Source organism: Eucyclogobius newberryi, unplaced genomic scaffold, assembly GCF_026437365.1.
Source record: "Eucyclogobius newberryi isolate DKJ021-1_F unplaced genomic scaffold, fEucNew1.0.hap1 SCAF_22, whole genome shotgun sequence".
Taxonomy (NCBI): domain Eukaryota; kingdom Metazoa; phylum Chordata; class Actinopteri; order Gobiiformes; family Gobiidae; genus Eucyclogobius; species Eucyclogobius newberryi.
In genome coordinates this window covers 3,622,914-3,645,560 of record NW_027315857.1, presented here as the reverse complement: position 1 = coordinate 3,645,560, position 22,647 = coordinate 3,622,914, and the positions used below count along the sequence as shown (strand labels likewise).

Below are 22,647 nucleotides of genomic sequence, written 5' to 3'. Positions count from 1 at the left end.
CAATGGGTAATTGCATTCCTTTGCATCACAATGCATGTAGATAATGCATGTAATAATTCAAGTTTTTGGACAAATTAATTTATATAATTGGATTTAGATCCTTTTAGTCCTTACCTACCCAGGTCTCTGCCCTAAAAATGTTGTGAATGTAAATAGACCGATCCAGGACCAGTCTGAACTCTTTCTCACATTAATGAAAGCTATCTTTTCATCTATTTAGTAAAATATGATATATATATAATGTAATATATATGGCAACCAACTGGACATAGTGGTGGTTGAGAAAAAAACTACAGAAATACCAAGGCCTCAGAGAGAAGCTGGAGAAGGCCTGGAGCGTGAAGGTATCGGTGGTGCCCGTAGTGATCAGAGCACTTGGGGCAGTGACCCCCAAACTGGAAGAATGGCTTGAGCAGATCCCAGGAAAGACATCGGTCATCTCAGTCCAGAAAAGTGCAGTGCTTAGGAACAGCAAAGATACTGCGCAGAACCCTCAAGCTCCCAGGCCTCTGGTAGAGGACCCGAGCTTGAAAGGGGACCACCCGCGGAGGGTGAAGTGAGAGTTCTTATGTATGTGTTTATTCTGGCAATAAAACTCCACACAGAACAGTACAGCCTACTATAATTCAAGCTCAATAAGTGTGTTGAACTAGGTTCAGACGTGCAAGGAATGACTCAGGCTTGGGTAGGGTTTGGTCCACAGTCTCTAGTTCTAGCCTATAGAATACAAGGGTTCTGTAAATGGATGAATTTTGATTCTTATATTCTAAAAGAATCTGTGGTGACTTGATTGACGTTCCCATGGGGTGGTGTATGGCAAGAAGGAGTCGCGGACACTGACTCTGTACTTTCAAAGGTGTTTAATACAAGATAACAGCGTCAGATTACAGGACAGCAGAAACAGTGCCTGGGTCTACAGATGATCAGAAGAACCTCGCTTCTGGGCGTACCTTACCTTATATATGTCTACTTACACAAAGACCACTATATCATCACTTTTGACAGCCATGATCTCATGGACACATTTTAACCAATAGAAGACCAGATGTACAGAATATCCATATTTGGGTAGAACCAGAGGAGAAGTTACAGAAATGAGATCATAAGAAAACACAGATCTATACGAAGCATCTCAAGGCCTCGCTTGGTCTGTTCTTGGCCGTTATCGTAAATTAACAAAGCGCCGCTTGTCATCTTCTTTGACTTTAGGAATGCGAAAAGTTTGTTAAACAAACCGAGGGGGAAACCCAAAAACAAAATGTCCTAGGTCAGATACTTCAAATCAACTGCACCCTCATATTTGATCACCTGAGTGATATTCTGGTTTGTCCTGCAGGTCCAGGTGGAGGAAATCACATCTTGGGAGGTCGGCATTGCCCTGGAGACAGTGGACAGAAAAGGCCCAATCAAACCGCACCTCAGCACTGGCTTTGCTATCCTCACACTTCTGGATGGAACCCTGACTGCTGGGGACCGACCCCCTGTGGAGATCCGCCTCCCCCACACGCCCCAGAAGATCGGGATCTTTGTCAACATCGAAGAGGGAGAGGTGGGCTTCTATGATGTCTCCCACAGCGCACACATCTACTCCTTCACCAACTGTAGGTTCCCCCGGGTCAAACTCCACCCCTACTTAAATCCCTCCCCTCAGCAGAGGGTCACCGAGGGCAGAATGGTGCTCACCCCAGTCACATGTGCACCCGACAGCCAATCAGAGGCCAGTTCCAGTTCAGACTCAGATTCAGAGCTGGACTTGGATTTACTTCTTTCTCAGTAAGAGAATCAAGTGAAGGTTGATTGAGGGACTTGAGTTGAGGGACAGCAAATCAACTGCTGACTTTGTATAGGAATGTTTCAGAATTGAGCTTGTTGACTTCTACATAAAAAAGCTTCAAAATTAATTATTGATGCATTTTGTTTTTGAGTTTTTGAGATTCTCCCATATAAACATCTATGGATATTTGTTCTTTTGACTCAGTAACACTCATTAAAAGCGTAATATACATTTGTTAATAATAGTATGTATATGCATTTGATTAGTGTACTGAGTGTTTGTTAGTAAATATTGTAAATTAGATTGTATACAGATGTTTGTTTTTCTTTATTATTGTAATGAGGAACATTTGTACTATACTGTTTCAAACACTGCACTTTCTCCATTGAGGCTCAAATAAAGATGTTATTAAATTATTCCTAAAAACTCTGAATAAGAGGAAGAAAATGAATGGATGGTTATTCTCAAAGGGTCCAGTTGCCCTTTACAGAGTTAACAATGTGAATGCAAGCAATTTCAAAGCAATAAAAAAAAGAGAAATAAGCAGAAATTTCATGAAACAATGACCTGTTTTTTTTGTAGAACAAAAAGACAATGAAACAAACTTCATACTTTGAGCTTTATTATAAAAAAAAGGTAAAGCATGTGACACAACATTTGGTTTCATAGGTCACAGTAAGGGGGAGGTGAAGAGCAGTGCCTCTCCTCTGTCCCTGTCTCATACAGGAGTGTCATAGTACAGGTAGGGCACCCTGAGGTGACAGACTGCACTCATATGCCAGGCTCTGAGTGGGAGAGTCCGAGACGTGGCGGCCTTTTGGGGAACCTCTAGGTTTGGAGAGAGAGGAGCCAGTGCCATACGGATAAACAAAACACATAGTTATGGCTTGAACTGTCCTGTTCTGCTTCCTCACTAACACTTCACCCACATGTGAGACCAGCCCCACCTACAGGCCTTCAGCATTTGCTGTGTGCCCCACCCACATGTGCTTCACACAAGTCCTGTGGGGGCGAGGACACCAGACCAGTTCATATAAATACAGTCCAAATGTTCAATTTGGATCATATGGAGCTCTCCTCACACTTGGCCAGCGGAGCTGTTGATTTAAGCATGGGCAGGCTGAAGTCCATGTCTAGTCCATCTGTGAGAGCGACCCCCAGAGCGGGCTCCAGCTCGGTGCCCTCTCCTACCTCCCTCTCCCCCCCTTCGGGCGTTTCCCGTTGCCCCGAATTTGGGTCTGTAATGTCTGCAGAGGAGAGTCCGGAGCTCAACCCGGAGCCCAGCCTGAGGCGGCTGCCGCTTGACTTACAGTTTGCATATATCGCGTTTCCATTTCCATTTCCATTGTTTATGTAACTGTTGGAGTGGTGAGTGCCGTTGCCGTGATTACTGAGCAGCGTGGTGCTGGTGGTGGAGGGTGCAGTACCGTTGCGCTTGTCTGTCAAGTGGAAGCCTTCAGAGAACAGGCTGCTGGGGGACTGTGGCGTGGCGGAGGATCCCAAGAGCTCAGGGCCCTTCTCCGACAGAGAGGAGTCGGTTTGGGGCCCCGGTCGCCTCTGGCTACCTGGCTTCCGGGATGCAAAGAGCAGTAGCAGCACACCGCACACCACACCCGCCACAAATACCAGGATATAGACGGCCAGGATGTGACGCCCACCCACCGAAGCCACGTTTTCTCCAATGGTAGGGTCTCCTAGTGTCAGGTGAAAGGCTGCTATGCGACAAGGGGTGGGCTCAGTGACCCCAGGGCCCGCCTCCTGGAGGTAAACACAGAAGAGAGTAACTACACTGTACAACACACGTGCAGAAGTGCAGAAGACACATCACAGCAGTAAGATTACCTGGCAGCTGCACACATAGGTGCCCAGGTTCTCCTCGCTCACAGTCACCTCCAGGTGGGAGTAGTGCTGGCGAGTGAGGCGGTGAGGGGGGTGCTCCCAGGAGCAGGGCCGGGGCGACAGCTGCACACAGGGAAGCAGCACTCGAAGGCCCAACACCACACGCATTTCTGTGAGGGAGGGCGAGCAGCGGCCTGAGGAGGGGTAAGACACAAAGTCAAAGGACACAGAGTCACAGCATCAGCAGAGGACACAGAATCCAAGGACACAGAGTCATTGAGTCAGAGGACAAAGAGTCAGAGCATATAGAATCAAAGGACAGACACATTTTCTAACTAATAATCGATAATAATCAACGTAATGTCATTAGTAGAGCGCATACCTTCTTGAGCATCACACCTCTTGAGGGCCTCATCAATCATGTCTCCAGCCTCGGGCCTGGGAGTGGAAAAGGCAGTGATTAAAGTCAGGTGTTTAACTTAAAGTCAGGTGTTTAACCCTAGCATTGTCCTGGGGTCATTTTGGACCCCAACAACTTTAAATAATAGAACAAATTTAAAAAAAATGCATGAACTAAAACAACAACATTCAAAAAAACGCCATCATGGCACATTCACACGAAAATAAGAGTCCCACATAGTCTAAAGTCTGTTAAATATGTCCATTTCCCAATTAAGTCATGTCATTTTTTCCCCCATTTGTCTAAAATGGATGACCAAGATCTCACCAAAGACATTAGACTCTAATGTCTTTGGTGAGATCATCCATCTTTTTTCCTGCCGCCACAATATATGGATACTTTTTTAATGTACTTTTACATTAAAAAAGTATCCATATATTGTGTCCATGGCAGGAGTTTTGAGGCCCAATTACATAGTAGTTCTAAAATTGAGAGGGATGGCAATGTCAAAAACAAATCTGCTGTGCCTCGTTAATTTCAGTCTAATAGTTTTGAGCAACAGGACAGTCCCAAAACATGTGATAGTGGTTTGCCTCCTGCCACAGTTTCTCCAACAGTTAAACATGGTGTTACAAAAAAAATGTAAGACGCTTTTCCAACAAAATTCCCTTCAGACATGTGATTTTGTGGTCCTCCCACTATTTGTCTGTCAAAACAACGTTACCTTGTCTTTCCCATTGGTTTTTAATATATTTAGTGGAAGTGCAATTATGTAATTTAGATATGATTTCCCTTGAAAGTATTGATTAGCCTGATGAGCCTTAATAAATGTTTCAGTCAGGGGCTTATAGTGGTTGTTACTTTTTTATTTTCTTGGTTATAATAACTCCTATTTATATATACCTATACAAGTTCCAGATCTTAAATCTCAGATCTGTGCTGTTTAGGATTTTAACATCTTTGTTTAGTTAATTTGCTTTGATTAGAATGTTTCAAATTATGAAAATTGGACCAATTGTTAAATTTTAGGACTTTTTATCAATAATTAAAATGTTAAAGACTGTCAGAAAATAACAAGGATTTTATGGAATAGGGTTATTTTTGACCCCATTTTGTTGCTTTAATATCTCTTTTAGTCTTATTTCAGCCTTCATTATGTGAAAAAAGTTATTTTTGCATTAATGTTATTTATTTGACATTATAAGGCCCTATAACTATGTATACATGACCCTGCTGAATCAAACTTGTTTGGTGAATTAGTAGGTGGGAGTGGTCTGAGAGCAAAGCTATTTCCTCTTCATTTCAATGGAATTCACTCGATCCTACATCGATTTCTGTCTGTCAGACCAACTTCATTAAAATCCCTGCTGCAAACTTCTATTAAATACACATCTCTTAGGACCTCTTTTACATTAATATTTACATTAATTTACCATCAGTGTAACTCTAATTTGAGGAAAACACAAGGTTTAAACTGTGCCAGGAGGAGACAGAAGGCTGCAGTACTCACAGAGAGCTGGAGGGGACGCAGGTACTCTCTGAGGTGCTCCACTCACAGCCAAGGCCGCGGGCTCGGGCACACTCCTGACAGATGAGGTACAGTCCACAGCCTTCAGCCGGGAGCAGGGCGAGCGAGCGTGGGCTGCCCACCACAACACGGCCCTGCACAACAGTGACATTCTTTTTTTTTTTTTTCATTTTTAATATACATATACATATAAAGCTTTATTTTCATTTATTCATTGATTCATGGATGTACATAGCGCCTTTCATGACACCCGAAACACCTTGGATTGCATTGTCTTGATTGTCTTGCACGAGACAAGATGATTTATGTGAAATCAACTTTAATGAGCATTTACCCCTGTTAAAACAATGTTTCATCGTCATTAGTTTACTAAAAGTTATATTTTGATTCCTGCATGTTTGAATACTTGTGTATTGTCCAAAAAAATCCTGTTTCCACCTACCCCCATCCCCGCTCACATGTACCTGTACTTGCTCCTGTTGCAATTAATAGAAACATTGAGAATCCGAGTGACACTAGAAAGCAGTTAAGTAGTGCTGAACTTGTTGTAGCTTGACACCAGTAGAACAAGGCTGTGCAGTCAGTTTTCCCCAGTGGCCCTGATCCGCTTGGACATTTGTTTTTTGTTTGGTCTATTCTAAAAAAACAGACCTGCCTGCGCCCTGCGCCCATGCGCCCTCCTGCGCCCATGCGCCCTGCGGTAGGAAAAGAGAAAAAAAGGAGCACTTGGAGAAGTGACTGCAGGGAAAGAGGAGTGTGAATTTTATGTCTCTAAACATAGAGAAAGGGTTTTATGGCAATTGCCAGTGGGCAAAATTTAAAAACTAGGAACTTGCTTTGGTGGTAAGATTTCACAAAGAGAAATGATAATAGTAAAAAGTATAAACTATGCTAAAATAAGGGCATGTAAAAAATGTGTACGAATGAAATACTAAATATTTACAGCGATTGAAATAATAGATGTGAAGTTTTTAAAGTGTGGGTGTTAATGTCCCACAACAGATCTTCAAGAAATAATCTGAACCAGAATCTCTTGCTACAAGAACAAAGGGACCATAGCCTCCTGAGACGAGAAGGGTCAGCTGTGATCCAACCTGATTGTCCCCGAGTCCTGGAGGCGTCCTGGGGACGCACAGGTCCTGGAGACATACAGGTCCTGGACATGCACATGCCCTGGAGACACAAAGGTCCTAGAGACACACAGGTCCTGGTGACATAAAGGTCCTGGTGACATAAAGGTCCTGGTGACATAAAGGTCCTGGAGATGCACAGGTCATGGAGACACAAAGGTCCTAGAGACACACAGGTCCTGGTGACATAAAGGTCCTGGTGACATAAAGGTCCTGGTGACATAAAGGTCCTGGAGATGCACAGGTCATGGAGACACAAAGGTCCTAGAGACACACAGGTCCTGGTGACGTAAAGATCTGGAGACGCATACAGTTCATGCAGTTGAACTGTCAGCAACAACACAGTGCTATCCAACTGACCTTGAGCAGCAACAACAGATGTTCTAACTGCCACACCTTGCCTCACCGTCACATCCTCTGTGCTTTTATCTGGACATGAAGGACCTACTGTTAATGCTGCTGTGACAGAAACTGAAGGCCATCAAGTCCAAGCAAGTGAAGTCTTGCTAAAATAGAGCCTTAACATGCATAGAGCCAAACATTACAGTACAATAACATAAAAAAAATAAAAATAAACTAGGCTGATGAGGTAAGCCACAGGGCCAATAGACATAGACACATAGACAACCATTCACTCTCACATTCATTCACTAGAGCCAATCTAGAGTTACCCATTTTGCCTAACACATGCATGTCTTTGGACGGTGGGAGGAAGCAGGAGAACTCGGAGAGAACCCACGGTGACACAGACATACAGACTCCCAGAGAGATTATGTGATGTTGGTAGGGATGCGTACCGCTACGACGGACCGGATCTGGACTTGTAAAAACGTTTGGGTTCAGGTCCAAAAAAAACGAAACCCCGGTGATTCGGTTCTGGACTCATTAAAAATCTACCACTCACATTCTATATCCTTTACGTTCTAGAATCTACACCATCCTAAACCTTCCATAGATCGCGAAATTCGCGCTGGAAAAGACCGCGGTGAAGTTAGTTTTACGTTGGACGTTGGATATTCGCCTCCGCAACTAGAGCGGGAGCTTCCTCTGAGTGTGCCCCGCCTGCAGTAGCTCGACACAGGGAGCTGCGCGCTGAAGTGCCGCTTGGTGCGCCAGTTAGGGACCAACTCTAAAGTACCGTTTGTTATCTTAAAAAATATAAACATATTTATATAAAAAAAAAAAAAACATTGAGCATGAATCCAAGTTGCTAATCCTGGATGTCATAGTCCTTTTGGGCTAAAACATGAACCCTTTGTAGATTTTTAAAGAATATTTTTAGTCAAAAAACAAGGATTCTTTTCAATAGCTCCTAAATGAGCGAACCTAGATAGTAAACGTTAAATGATTATAGTAGTTTGAGTCTCCGGGTATCACGCACAACTTTTACTTTTTCAATTTAACCCTTTGTTAATTTTAAAGGAATATTTTTCGTCAAAAAACAAGGATTCTTTTCAATAGCTCCTAAGTTAGCAAACCTACATAGTAAAAGCTAAGTGATTATAGTAGTTGTGGTCTCCAGGTATCACGCACACCTTTTACTTTTTCAAATTAACCCTTTGTAGATTTTTAAGGAATATTTTTCGTCAAAAAACAAGGATTCTTTTCAATAGCTCCTAAGTTAGCAAACCTAGATAGTAAAAGCTAAGTGATTATAGTAGTTGTGGTCTCCAGGTATCACGCACACCTTTTACTTTTTCAAATTAACCCTTTGTTGATTTTAAAGGAATATTTTTCGTCAAAAATCAAGGATTCGCTTCAATAGCTCTTAAGTCAGCTGACCTAGAAAGTCAAACCCAAGTGATTATAGTAGTTGTGGTCTCCAGGTATCACGCACACCTTTTACTTTTTCAATTTAACCCTTTGTTGATTTTTAAGGAATATTTTTCGTCATAAAACAAGGATTCTTTTCAATAGCTCCTAAGTTAGCAAACCTAGATAGTAAAAGCTAAGTGATTATAGTAGTTGTGGTCTCCAGGTATCACGCACACCTTTTACTTTTTCAAATTAACCCTTTGACAATTTTAAAGGAATATTTTTAGTCAAAAAACAAGGATTCTTTTCAATAGCTCCTAAGTTAGCAAACCTAGAAAGTCAACCCCAAGTTATTATAGTAGTTTGAGTCTCCAGGTATCACGCACACCTTTTACTTTTTCAATTTAACCCTTTGTTGATTTTAAAGGAATATTTTTCGTCAAAATACAAGGATTTTTTCAATAGCTCCTAAGTCAGCAAACCTAGAAAGTCAACCCCAAGTTATTATAGTAGTTTGAGTCTCCAGGTATCACGCACACCTTTTACTTTTTCAAATTAACCCTTTGTAGATTTTTAAGGAATATTTTTCGTCAAAAATCAAGGATTCTCTTCAATAGCTCCTAAGTCAGCTGACCTAGAAAGTCAACCCCAAGTTATTATAGTAGTTTGAGTCTCCAGGTATCACGCACACCTTTTACTTTTTCAAATTAACCCTTTATAGATTTTTAAGGAATATTTTTCGTCAAAAATCAAGGAATCTCTTCAATAGCTCCTAAGTTAGCAAACCTAGATTGTAAAAGCTAAGTTATTATAGTAGTTTGAGTCTCCAGGTATCACGCACACCTTTTACTTTTTCAATTTAACCCTTTGTTGATTTTAAAGGAATATTTTTCGTCAAAAATCAAGGATTCTTTTCAATAGCTCCTAAGTTAGCAAACCTACATAGTAAAAGCTAAGTGATTATAGTAGTTGTGGTCTCCAGGTATCACGCACACCTTTTACTTTTTCAAATTAACCCTTTGTAGATTTTTAAGGAATATTTTTCGTCAAAAAACAAGGATTCTTTTCAATAGCTCCTAAGTTAGCAAACCTAGATAGTAAAAGCTAAGTGATTATAGTAGTTGTGGTCTCCAGGTATCACGCACACCTTTTACTTTTTCAAATTAACCCTTTGTAGATTTTTAAGGAATATTTTTCGTCAAAAATCAAGGATTCGCTTCAATAGCTCCTAAGTTAGCAAACCTACATAGTAAAAGCTAAGTGATTATAGTAGTTGTGGTCTCCAGGTATCATGCACACCTTTTACTTTTTCAATTTAACCCTTTGTTGATTTTAAAGGAATATTTTTCGTCAAAAAACAAGGATTCTTTTCAATAGCTCCTAAGTTAGCAAACCTAGATAGTAAAAGCTAAGTGATTATAGTAGTTGTGGTCTCCAGGTATCACGCACACCTTTTACTTTTTCAAATTAACCCTTTATAGATTTTTAAGGAATATTTTTCGTCAAAAATCAAGGATTCTTTTCAATAGCTCCTAAGTTAGCAAACCTACATAGTAAAAGCTAAGTGATTATAGTAGTTGTGGTCTCCAGGTATCACGCACACCTTTTACTTTTTCAAATTAACCCTTTGTAGATTTTTAAGGAATATTTTTCGTCAAAAAACAAGGATTCTTTTCAATAGCTCCTAAGTTAGCAAACCTAGATAGTAAAAGCGAAGTGATTATAGTAGTTGTGGTCTCCAGGTATCACGCACACCTTTTACTTTTTCAAATTAACCCTTTGTAGATTTTTAAGGAATATTTTTCGTCAAAAATCAAGGATTCGCTTCAATAGCTCCTAAGTTAGCAAACCTACATAGTAAAAGCTAAGTGATTATAGTAGTTGTGGTCTCCAGGTATCATGCACACCTTTTACTTTTTCAATTTAACCCTTTGTTGATTTTAAAGGAATATTTTTCGTCAAAAAACAAGGATTCTTTTCAATAGCTCCTAAGTTAGCAAACCTAGATAGTAAAAGCTAAGTGATTATAGTAGTTGTGGTCTCCAGGTATCACGCACACCTTTTACTTTTTCAATTTAACCCTTTGTTGATTTTAAAGGAATATTTTTTGTCAAAAAACAACGATTCTTTTCAATAGCTCCTAAGTCAGCTGACCTAGAAAGTAAATGCTAAGTGATTATAGTAGTTTGAGTCTTAAGTTGCCTTTTACTTAAATCAGGTTCTGTCTCCATGAATCATAATATAATATCATCTTGCAATCAACATTATTTCCAATGCACAAATCACATACAGGTGAGTATTCACAATTTTAACATAAGTTTACTGATTTCCTTTGAATTGGTGGAAATTTACCAATTTATTTCAGGAATATACCTACATTTTATACGTGCTACTGTATGTTACAGGTTGTATACACTGCATAATTTTAGCAGAGATAAATTCTCTGCCATGGATAAAATTGAACTGCATTTGCTATGACGCAACATTTGAGGAAAACAGCCAAAAAATTTCTGACCAGGACCTCCACAGGTAATGCACTATATTTGTTCCTAAAAGTGACATATCACAAATTAGGTCATTAATTCTTTTCCATTCTCTCTTTCTCAATTATTTTATGAGCAATTACAGGATCAAGAAATATTATAACATTTTATTTGACTTTGACAATAATGACAACCAGGGCCTTCTCCAGAGAATGAAATGTGAAATTTCAGCCCACACATTTAACGTTACTACATCACTGCCTGGAATTTCTTAAGGAGTTCTGAGATTTTCAGACATCTGCAGTGCTTTTGTAAATTGAGTAAATATTACAATTCAACCCCTGATTAGGTGCTCTTTTGGCTTGTGATTTTGTTTATTTATTATCATCCATCTTCCGCTTCTCCGGGGCCAGGTTGTAGGGGCAGCAGTCTAATCAAGGGCTCCCAGACACTCACTGCAGCTCCTCTAGGGGGATCCTGAGGCATTCCTAGGCCAGCCGAGAGACATAATCCCTCCAATCCATCTCCCTCAGTTGGCTCCTCTCGACATGGAAGAGCAGCGGCTTTACTCTGAGCTCCTCTCATGTGACTGAGCTCCTCACCCTATCTCTAAGGGAGCGCCCAGCCACACTGTGGAGGGAATACATTTCGACCGCTTGTATCCACGATCTTGTCCTTTCGGTCATTACCCAAAGCTCATGACCGGGTGAGGGTAGGAACGTTGAGCTTCAGCTCTTTCTTCACCACAACAGTCCGATGCAGTGACTGCATCACTGCAGCCGCTGCACCGGTCCAACTGTCAATCTCACGCTCCATCCTTCCTTCACTCGTGAACAAGACCCCGAGATATTTGAACTCCTCCACTTGTGGCAAGGACTCTCCACCGACCTGGAGAGGGCAAACCACCTTTTTCCACCTGCAGGGGCTGGTGCAGAGATACCTGGGCAGTAGTAGTAGTAGTAGTAGTTTTAGTATTATTATTAGTAGCATTATTATTCAAACGATAAATCTAATAGGATAGCCTAACGGTAATTTTATTTGAGAAAAAATCTGTAAAATTTGTATTAATTTAGCCTTCTGATGTTGGTGATATTAGGTGACAAAAACATATAGTCCATCAATTTTCTTTTATTGTAAACTGCACCAACAGACTACTGATCCATATCAAACATATGTGCCCAGAACCTCAAATCAGGGCCAAACCTGGCTAAAGACCATGTTTAAAGAAGTAATACATTTAGCCTCATCTTCTCCAGCCGTATCATAGTCTAAGGTAAGATAAGCCTTTATTTGTCCACACAATTGGGAAATTTAAGTGTTGCAACACAAGTAGGTACAGAAGTAAAAGAACAGATAACTTATGGAAAGCTTTTGAAAAAACACTCTTACTCGAAAAAAGTGAAATTGGAGCATTTTGATTATTCAATAGAATATCCATAATTCTCCTCTTTGCCTACTCAATAATTGTAGACCCAAGCAATATTATTCCTATTCTGAATTATTCTTATTGGTCTTACTACAATTATAATTTATACATTTTTAAATTATTATTATTATTATTATTATTATTATTATTATTATTATTATTATTATTATTATTATTACTATTACTATTATTATTATTATTATATAAAATGCAAAGGATATGGTAATTTTCATTGGCTAGTATACCAATTTGGACGTCACTCATGCTGTCTTCTCCTGCGCAAGTCATTATTTCCATAGTCTGTCCCGGATGCAAGGAAGGTCAAAGTAATTGTACAAATTTATATATCGAAGTATGCCATTTGAAACATGGGACGTGTTAAAAAAGGAAAAAAACCGAAGCATAACGACCTCTGGGAAGAAGCAGGAGGGAGAGATGCATTGATAAATGCATTCAAGGATAGCGGGTTTAGTGGTGTAATTACACCTGGAAAATGGAGCGCCATTACGCATGTGGTTTTCGCCGAAAATCAACCTAATTTAGAAAAATGGTTGAAAACAATTTGGATGGAAAACAGAAGAGGAATCCGAGAAGAAGTTCTTCAGAGAGGTATGTTTCTTAATCAAATTATATCAATTAATTATATCAAAGGCTATTCTGAAAGTTATAATACGGGGGAAGCCTAGTGATAACTTATTTAAAGTTTAGATTGATAAATGTATTACCAGTAGTGACTCAGCCGTTTTAGAAGCTGTGCCACGGCTTTTGTAAACTTATTATTCTCTTTTTATTTGTATTTTTTTTACATCGTTTCGTTTTGACCATCTCCATGTGCATTCAGCACACCGGTGGATTTCCACGGTGACGGGCCCAGTAGCCTAAAAAATCAGGCCTAATTATTTGATAATTGTGTTCTTGGCACAGGGATCTGGCATGCTGGGTAGTGTTGTCTTTCATTTGAGGCCTAGTCTGTCTTTAGTTCTAAATCAATCCAATACTTGAGTTGCGCCCCTCTCCAAATTGGAGATGTGCACGGGCAGCTCCGCAAGCCACTGTTTAAACAGACACAGAGAGATCAGGGGCATTGCTAGAAACAATGTTGGTACATATTCTATCAACTACAAGTATCAATACAGTCTTTAGATGATGAAAATTGGCCTCATATTCTAACAGAAACCACGAAAATAAGACGTGCGATGCCTCCAGCTGGTGCGGCAGACCGCGGAGCTGACACCGCGCGTGCGCAAAGTCAAATTGACTCAACTTGTTACAAATGTCGAAGTCATGTTTTTATAAATTTAAAATAAATAGTTTACAGTCTGTGAGCCACGATCTGTTCTGCAAAAGAGAAGAAGAAGGGCATTTAGGGACTGTGAGGGGCCCTCATATATAATTGGAGAGTATTGAGTTGCTATTAACATTGTATCTAAAATGCACTAAAATACAGAAAATGTAATTATTTTTGTAGAAAACTTCTTAGTAGATGCCACGTAGGATTGTCATCTATTCTATATTTACCAAATTAAATTGATAAAAAACAACTTCAGATGTAGTTACCTTAAGTTTAGATTATAGACATCAAACCCCTAGTACATTTTACACGTTGTGGGTAGGGTGCATGGGGGCACCACTGAGCAGTTTTGCTAAGGGAACCCAAATGGCTAGCAAGTTATCATCCTACATTTTTGGTTTTGTTTTTTGATTAATTTCTTCAATAAACTCACCCTTTTTTAGGAAAAAGAAAGTGTACACAAGTGGAGGCAAAAACAAACAAAGATGACCCAGTGCCACACTCTCAAGAGCCACACTCTCCAGAGCCACACTCTCAAGAGCCACACTCTCCAGAGCCACACTCTCAAGAGCCACACTCTCCAGAGCCACACTCTCAAGAGCCACACTCTCCAGAGCCACAGTCTCCAGAGCCACAGTCTCCAGAGCCACAGTCTCCAGAGCCACAGTCACCAGAGCCACAGTTTCCAGAGCCACAGTCTCCAGAGCCACAGTCTCCAGAGCCACAGTCTCCAGAGCCACAGTCACCAGAGCCACAGTCTCCAGAGCCACAATCACCAGAGCCACAATCACCAGAGACACACGCTCAAGAGCCACAGTCTCCAGAGCCACAGTCTCAAGACCCACACTCTCCAGAGCCACAGTCAGCAGAGCCACACTCTCCAGAGCCACAGTCTCCAGAGCCACAATCACCAGAGCCACACTCTCCAGAGCCACAGTCAGCAGAGCCACACTCTCCAGAGCCACAGTCACCAGAGCCACAGTCTCCAAAGCCACAATCACCAGAGACACAGTCTCCAGAGCCACAGTCTCCAGAGACACAGTCTCCAGAGCCACAGTCTCCAGAGACACAGTCTCCAGAGACACAGTCTCCAGAGCCACAGTCTCCAGAGACACAGTCTCCAGAGCCACAGTCTCCAGAGACACAGTCTCCAGAGCCACAGTCTCCAGAGACACAGTCTCCAGAGCCACAGTCTCCAGAGACACAGTCTCCAGAGCCACAGTCATCTTTGCCCCATCAGCAAAAATCCAAAAAGAAAATGAGACTCTGCAACGCGGGGCCACAGAAATTCAAAATATATATTGGCAAAGAACAGTGGAATGAAATAAAACCAAGTTGTGGGGAAAACAAATTGAGAGCCCCGTGGACAACTATATTTTACAACGAATTTGTAAAAATGAGTCCAAGTTGCCCACTTAAATTTACTTATCAACATCTCCGCAAAAAAGACAGTCGTAAACAAAAAAGTTTGTTCTTTTCTGCTACAGCAATTTGTACTTTTGACAACTGTAAGGCAAGCTATCACTTCACCAGGGCTCATGAACCGTCTTCCAGTTTGAAAGCAGTAGCATTCAGGGTTACAAGAAGGGGCAAAATAATGCATGCCAAAAAACAACACAAATTCCGACCTGCAAAATATTCCAGGCGTGGAGCAATTGCCAAAGCTATAAAAAATGGAATAAGTAATTATTATTATTCACAACTCAAAAACACACCAAGAGACGAAATATTTGCTGGCAATGTGACAAAAAGTCTGACCAAAGATGTCCTTAAGACTATCAGTTCTGAGTTTAGAAAAACAAGGCGCCTTCATGCTGATTCACTTTTGGAATTAATGCTAACACACAAAATCATAAAAGAGAGTGGCAGTTACCCCACTTCAAAAGGCTATCTGTCCCGGTTGCAAATCGAGCCACTTTCAATTCACCTGGAGACTGAGGCCGGAATGAAAATACTGACGGAGCATCTAAAAAGAGGGAAGGTGGCTTTATATCTGGATGCAACTGGTGGTGTCGTGAAAAAAATGGACCAAGGTAAACACATTTTATATTATGCTTTGGTTTTGCCAGGGATGGGAAAAAATAAACCCCCCTTACCGGTGACAGAGATGATCACAAATAATCATGCCATCCCGGCCATCACAAACTGGCTCATGGAGTTCCAAAGGCATCTCTCTTTCATAACAAAAAGGAAAATAAGCCAAATAGAAACCGATTTCAGTTGGGCACAAATCCATAGCGTGTTGCTTGCCTTCAACAAAGAAAATATTAACAGCTACCTTGAAAGAGCACATTCAATTGTCCACAATGAGTCTGGAAATATTTCATTCACCGTAGTTCATCTTTGTGCCGCCCATATAATAAAAGCTGTTAGCCAGGCCATAGGCTTAAAAACAAAAGACAAGGCCATGAAGGAGTTTGTCCTGTACTGTTTTGCTGCTCTCCAAAACACTACAAGCCTGGAGAGAGCACTCAACATTTTTAAACACATGTGTGTTATCTTCATTTCTGAAGAAGAGAACAGCAGGGTCAAACAGAGTCGAAGGGTCTTGGATGGTTTCATCTTACGTCATAAAATGGAGCCTATACTCGAGAGGTGCTCAGCGGATGAAGTCACAAAAGAGAGGACGCAAAAAAATATTGTGGCTTATTCCCCCTTTACCGCAGCGTTTGCCCTTCAAAGAGAACAGGCTCTGTGTGACATACTCTCTGAGGAAAAAACAGGCAGGGCAAATGGGTATTTTTGCCCGGGTGTGGTTGAGGTGCTCCTGAAACGATATATGGGACTATTCCCTCTGTGGAGTGGCATTTTACTGGGGGACCTAAAACGGTATACTGGCTCCGATGCATTGACTACCGTGACAAAAAAAAACAGAGACACCAACTGTCACGTTGAACTGTGGTTTGGACTCGTCAAAAATTCCATTCTTCAACGGAAACTACATTTGAGACCAGCTGATTTCATTAGGGTCTTGTTCACATCTCTGCAGGGACGGTATGTTGAGCACATCAACGAGAACAACTTCCCATTGAAAATTTTGTACACATCCAGTAGAGCGGTTAGGCCAAAGGATGATCACCAGGAGGCGTGGAATAAGAGAATCCGTTCAACTACTACCTCCAAGTCAAAATATTTCAACCCTCCAACAACACTGCCAAGGCCAAAGAAAATTAATGCAGAGAAACAAGATGAAGAGAAAAAGGTAACGTTCACATCTTTAAGAATATGTTTGTTTTATTCTACAGTGACAGCTCATCTCTTTGTATAATGTATACTATTCAGTGCAGTATTAAGGTTACTTTAACATTTTCTAATTTTCCACAGGTGGCTTCATTATGGAGAAGGCAGCAGACAGAAATGGTGGTATGTGCCATTGCGGCACAAAATCCTGGGAGTAGCATACTCATCCGTCACTTTGATTTGAATACACTGAAACCCCATGAATGGCTTAATGGAGAGGTAACAACAAGCAGTCCAAAAAATAATAAAGGCCTTTGTTTATTGAATAATAACCTTTTCCTCTCAGGTGATTGAAGGTATCATACATCATGCTGCCAACCATGAAAAAGTCCTGAACAAAATTTTTTTGATGGACCACTATACAGCTATGGTCATTCTGTATAAGGAGCAAAGCCAGGTGGAAAGACATCTATTATCGACTGTAAGTGTGTTTTTCTTATGTTACACATAGCTCCTGTAGATACAGAGAGACGGTAACCGAGAGTGAGGAACAGCAAAGAGAGAGAGATATTAAGTGAGATTTTTAAAAGACCATTATTGTGACCAATATTTGACACACCTTTATTTGGAAAAAAAAAGGTCAAAAAATCAACTACTCCTCCCACTGTGAAGCAAAACCCCTGCGGTTCCCAAAAATCGACTCATCCCCGTTCATTGAGTAAAGCCAAACTTAACCCTGAGCTAAGCCTGGATCATCCTCAGAAACAGGGTCCTCACACTGATCTAGCTCTGTCTCTGAACCCTCCACCCCTTGTTCCGATCCACCGCTATCTTGGCCTGTCCCAACCTGAAGCTCACCCCTTTTTCCTAGTCCTGTCAGAGTTACTACCCCTTCCGTTTGCATGTGTCTGCCCGTATATGGATGGGTTTCCTTCTCATGCTCCATCTTCCCAAATCAACAGAAAATATGTACATTTTTTCAAGTGAAGGTAGTCCTGACTAAGCCGAGCTCAAGAGGATGGGTCAAATGCCCAGATATCACTACGGGGAGACCAAAGTGTACCTTAACAGTGAACACCTGTTCGAAAGGCCCTGAACATCTTTGACTGCCTGAGCCTTGACGGTCTGAGATCCTCAGAGTCCGAGATGGTTCACATGGCACTAACATATCCAAGATGTACTGAGCCCAGTTGTTTTTGAGACTGTCACTGCCCAGGAAAACCCTCAAAAGAGAGGAGGGAGGAAGAGAGAGGGGGGGTGGGAGAGAGAAACAGAAGGGAGAGATGGAGAGAAAGAAAGAGAGGAAAGGGGAAGAGAACGCGGCTATGAAGAAAGAGCGAGAGGGAGGAAGTGAGCGAGAGAAGAATTTGACTAAATAAATGTGTTTTTTATTGGCAGGTAAAACTGACCAAGTATGATGCCATCCTTTCACCTGTGCTTGTTAATGACAACCATTGGAACCTACTGGTTTGTTTTTGACAAAAAGTGTAATGTTCACCCAATACTGCACTACAATACAACAACAGAATAATGCCTTGTTCTTTCAGTTCATTCATGCTGGAAACGGGACAGTATATTTGATTGACCCCGCCAAAAGTGCTTTGGAGATGGAGTCTTCAAGTCAGGCAGCCGAGAAATTGAAGTATGTACATAAGTTGATTGATATTACATGGGAAATGTAAAACTTTAAATAAAATATGTGTGCACAGGGTATATCTCAATCTGAGACACCTTCATCACCAGAAACGGGAGTGGAGAAACATTAACTGGAAGGGTGGGACACTACAACACCCTTTGCAGAAGGATGGATTCAGCTGTGGTGTAATAGTGGCTAAGGTATCATGTATTATATGGGGCATGGGAGATATAAAGGGCACTTGTTTTGACAGGGTCGACTGTGAGAAAGAGATCTAAAAAAGACCTAAAAAAATCTGTAATGTGCATTTATCATAGAGCAGTGTTTCTTAACATTTATTACCTCAAACCCCTACTTTTTTGGTAAGTGAAGGCAAGTTTATTTGTAGAGCACATTTCATTCACAATGCCATTCAAAGTGGTTCACACAACAGGAAAAATGAATTAAAATCACAAAGAAATGACAGAAAACACAAAACAGTTTAAGAAATAAAAGAGAAGAGTGCAAAGAAAAAATCCTTTCAGTCAAACACAGCTAAATAAAACTGTTTTTAGCTTAGGTTTTCAACATTGTCAGAGCAGAATCTGTCTCACATCTTCAGGAAGACTGTTCCAGATTTTAGCTGCATAAAACTGAAACACAGATTCCCCATGTTTAGTCCTGACTCTGGCACCAGCAGGAGGCCGGTCCATGTTTTGTCCTGACTCTGGGAACCAGCAGGAGGCCGGTCCCTGAGGTCCTCAGAGTCCGTGGTTCATATGGAACTAACATGTCAGAGATGTACTTTGGTGCTAGGCCATGGAGAGACTTGTACACAAGCAGAGCTGCTTTAAAGTCTATTCTCTGAGCCACAGGAGCCAGTGCAGAGACCTGAGAACAGGACTAATGTGATCGTACTTCCTGGTTCTGGTCAGGACCCGAGCAGCAGCGTTCTGGATGAACTGCAGCTGTTTTACAGCTCGTTTGGAGAGGCCAGTGAGCGGCCGTTACAGTAGTCTAATCTACTGGAGACAAATGCACAGATAAGTCTGTCCAAGTTTAGACACTATACTTTTGATTTTGGCAATGTTTTTTAAAAAGCTACTGATTGAATTGACATGGCTTTTAAAATTCAAGTCTGAGTCCATTATTGCCCCCAGGTTTGTAGGTTTTAGAGTGAGACTCTGGAGGTGAACACTTTCTCTTTGTTTCTTTGGGCCAAAGACAATGATTTAGGTCTTGTCTGAGTTCAGCAAGAGAAAGTTGTTTTGCATCCACACACTGATCTGTTGCACCAGCAGGAGGCCAGTCCACACACTGATCTGTTGGATGCAGTGACAGAGTGAATCCACTGGCCCACATTCACCTGCTTACAGTGAAACAGAGATGTTGTCTGCAAAGTAACCAGACTGTGCCCATATCTGTATTGTATTTAACTGATCATGCTGTCCTCAATAAGGTGCTCACGCCTCTACTTTGGGCCCTATGGTTAAAAATAGAGGTTAAAAAATATGGTTTATATTAGGGCCCAGAATTTTCTCTTTCAGAATTAGAATAAGAAAGAGGCTTATTGACATTATCAATTAACAGGATTCACTATTATTGTATCGCATATTGTAATTTTCTTTGTTTGTAAATGTGTATTTTTAGATGGCAAAGCAGATAATGCAGGCTTTCCCGGCGATCCCCAACATCGAGTTCTCTACTACGAGAGGTAGTATGTACAAAGAGAGAAAGGCAATGGCTGTTGACCTCTTGCAGGGTTCAGGTCAGTAGTATGCAAAGTTAAAAACATTTTTTGTACAGTAAATAAACTAATAAGACTAAAACTACTTTTTTGGTAGTATTTCAAACAGAATCTAATTGTGTGATGTGTGCACACAAAAAAACACCTAAACTTCCTGGTCAGCCACCAGCAGGCTGGGTAAGAGTGATTTAATTTAGTTGAAATTATGTATTAACATACTGCATTCCTAAAATACCACATAATAATGTTTCTTATTTAATTTTATTATGACAGATTCAATGTGATGATTGTGACCGTTGGTTTCACGGGGAATGCGTTGGAATGTCAGAAGTTGACATCAACAACGCAGACGAAAAAGCATGGAAATGCCTTGTCTGCAACTGAGACAACCACACAACACCAACAAACTTGGCTTTCTCATTTTGTTTCAGAATGTTGTTATTCTGCTGGACACATATTTTCTATTTATTTATTTCTTACCTGTTGCAAACACATTAATAAATATGTATATTTCATCCAGTGCAATTTTATTCTAATGTACTTTCAGGGATTATCAGAATCAGAAATCAGAATAAGAAAAGGTTTATTGCCATTGTAAATGGACAAATTAAAAGGCCAGGAACTTCTTTTGGTGATTTTGATGCAACATACAACCAAGAACAATAATACAAACAGGATGTATAAAATTAAATAGGCCATGCATGAAAGAAAAACAATTTAAATTTAACATAAGATAAAAAAAAAAAAAGACTTACTATGTACACAAGATTTAAAGTTGACTTTACTTTACAAGTGCAGTGATTGATTAAATCATGGTTAAAATGACAGTGTTTAAGAAGTGTTCCATGAGTCCAACAACAGAGGGAAAGAAACTTCTTGTGGTGGGAGGTTCTGGTCCGGATGGACCGTAGCCTCCTGCCTGAGGGGAGTGGTCTCCTGCCTGAGGGGAGTGGCCTCCTGCCTGAGGGGAGTGGCCTCCTGCCTGAGGGGAGTGGTCTCCTGCTTAAGGACTACTCAAATAGTCCAGGGTGAAAAGGGTCGGTGGTGATCCGACCTGCTCGTCCAAGAGCCCTGAAGACGTACAAGTCTTGCAGAGATGGCAGCGGCAGAAGGAGCAGCAGTTTGTGTACAGGGAGAAGAGCAGTGGAGAAAGTAAAGAGGGTTATGAGAAGTTGAGCCCAAATGAACCTATGGAGAAGCTACATTGTCAGGGGCTTGAAGCCCCCGGTAAGGTCACCCAAGGCAAAGAGGTCCTGGGTGACGGGTCAGACCAAGAGCGGCTCAAGAAGCCCTTTATGCTGAATAACAATGTTATATCGCCCAGATTGGAATTGAAAAAGTAAACTGTGTGTGTGATACCTGGAGACCACAACTACTATAATCACTTGGATTTGACTTTCTAGGTCAGCTGACTTAGGAGCTATTGAAAAGAATCCTTGTTTTTTGACAAAAAATATTCCTTAAAAATCAACAAAGGGTCAATTTGAAAAAGTAAAAGGTGTGCGTGATACCTGGAGACTCAAACTACTATAATCACTTGGGTTTGACTTTCTAGGTCAGCTGACTTAGGAGCTATTGAAAAGAATCCTTGATTTTTGACGAAAAATATTCCTTAAAAATCTACAAAGGGTTAATTTGAAAAAGTAAAAGGTGTGCGTGATACCTGGAGACCACAACTACTATAATCACTTGGGTTTGACTTTCTAGGTTTGCTGACTTAGGAGCTATTGAAAAGAATCCTTGTTTTTTGACGAAAAATATTCCTTAAAAATCTATAAAGGGTTAATTTGAAAAAGTAAAAGGTGTGCGTGTTACCTGGAGACCACAACTACTATAATCACTTGGGTTTGACTTTCTAGGTCAGCTGACTTAGGAGCTATTGAAGAGAATCCTTGTTTTTTGACAAAAAATATTCCTTAAAAATCAACAAAGGGTCAATTTGAAAAAGTAAAAGGTGTGGGTGATACCTGGAGACTCAAACTACTATAATAACTTGGGGTTGACTTTCTAGGTCAGCTGACTTAGGAGCTATTGAAAAGAATCCTTGTTTTTTGACAAAAAATATTCCTTAAAAATCTACAAAGGGTTAATTTGAAAAAGTAAAAGGTGTGCGTGATACCTGGAGACCACAACTACTATAATCACTTGGGTTTGACTTTCTAGGTCAGCTGACTTAGGAGCTATTGAAAAGAATCCTTGTTTTTTGACAAAAAATATTCCTTAAAAATCTACAAAGGGTTAATTTGAAAAAGTAAAAGGTGTGCGTGATACCTGGAGACCACAACTACTATAATCACTTGGGTTTGACTTTCTAGGTTTGCTGACTTAGGAGCTATTGAAAAGAATCCTTGTTTTTTGACGAAAAATATTCCTTTAAAATCAACAAAGGGTTAAATTGAAAAAGTAAAAGGTGTGCGTGATACCTGGAGACCACAACTACTATAATCACTTAGCTTTTACTATGTAGGTTTGCTAACTT

At 40.7% G+C, this 22,647-nt stretch overlaps 2 protein-coding genes across 2 annotated transcripts in view; one reads left to right on the top strand and one right to left on the bottom strand.

Moving 5' to 3' along the window:
* LOC140372131 (E3 ubiquitin-protein ligase TRIM39-like) overlaps positions 1-1,987 on the top strand; it is a 38,050-nt gene extending 36,063 nt beyond the window's left edge. Inside the window, exon 11 of the mRNA XM_072459416.1 lies at positions 1,337-1,987. Within this exon, the coding sequence (XP_072315517.1) occupies positions 1,337-1,777 (441 nt within the window). The 3' untranslated portion in view covers positions 1,778-1,987. The remainder of the gene's footprint in view (positions 1-1,336) is intronic.
* Positions 1,988-2,381: 394 nt separating this feature from the next.
* sema4f (sema domain, immunoglobulin domain (Ig), transmembrane domain (TM) and short cytoplasmic domain, (semaphorin) 4F) overlaps positions 2,382-22,647 on the bottom strand; it is a 157,990-nt gene continuing 137,724 nt past the window's right edge. Inside the window, exons 15-18 of the mRNA XM_072459414.1 lie at positions 5,524-5,675; positions 3,996-4,051; positions 3,617-3,807; positions 2,382-3,532 (exon numbers count right to left, since the gene is read on the bottom strand). Coding sequence (XP_072315515.1) covers positions 2,837-3,532; positions 3,617-3,807; positions 3,996-4,051; positions 5,524-5,675 — 1,095 coding nt within the window. The 3' untranslated portion in view covers positions 2,382-2,836. The remainder of the gene's footprint in view (positions 3,533-3,616; positions 3,808-3,995; positions 4,052-5,523; positions 5,676-22,647) is intronic.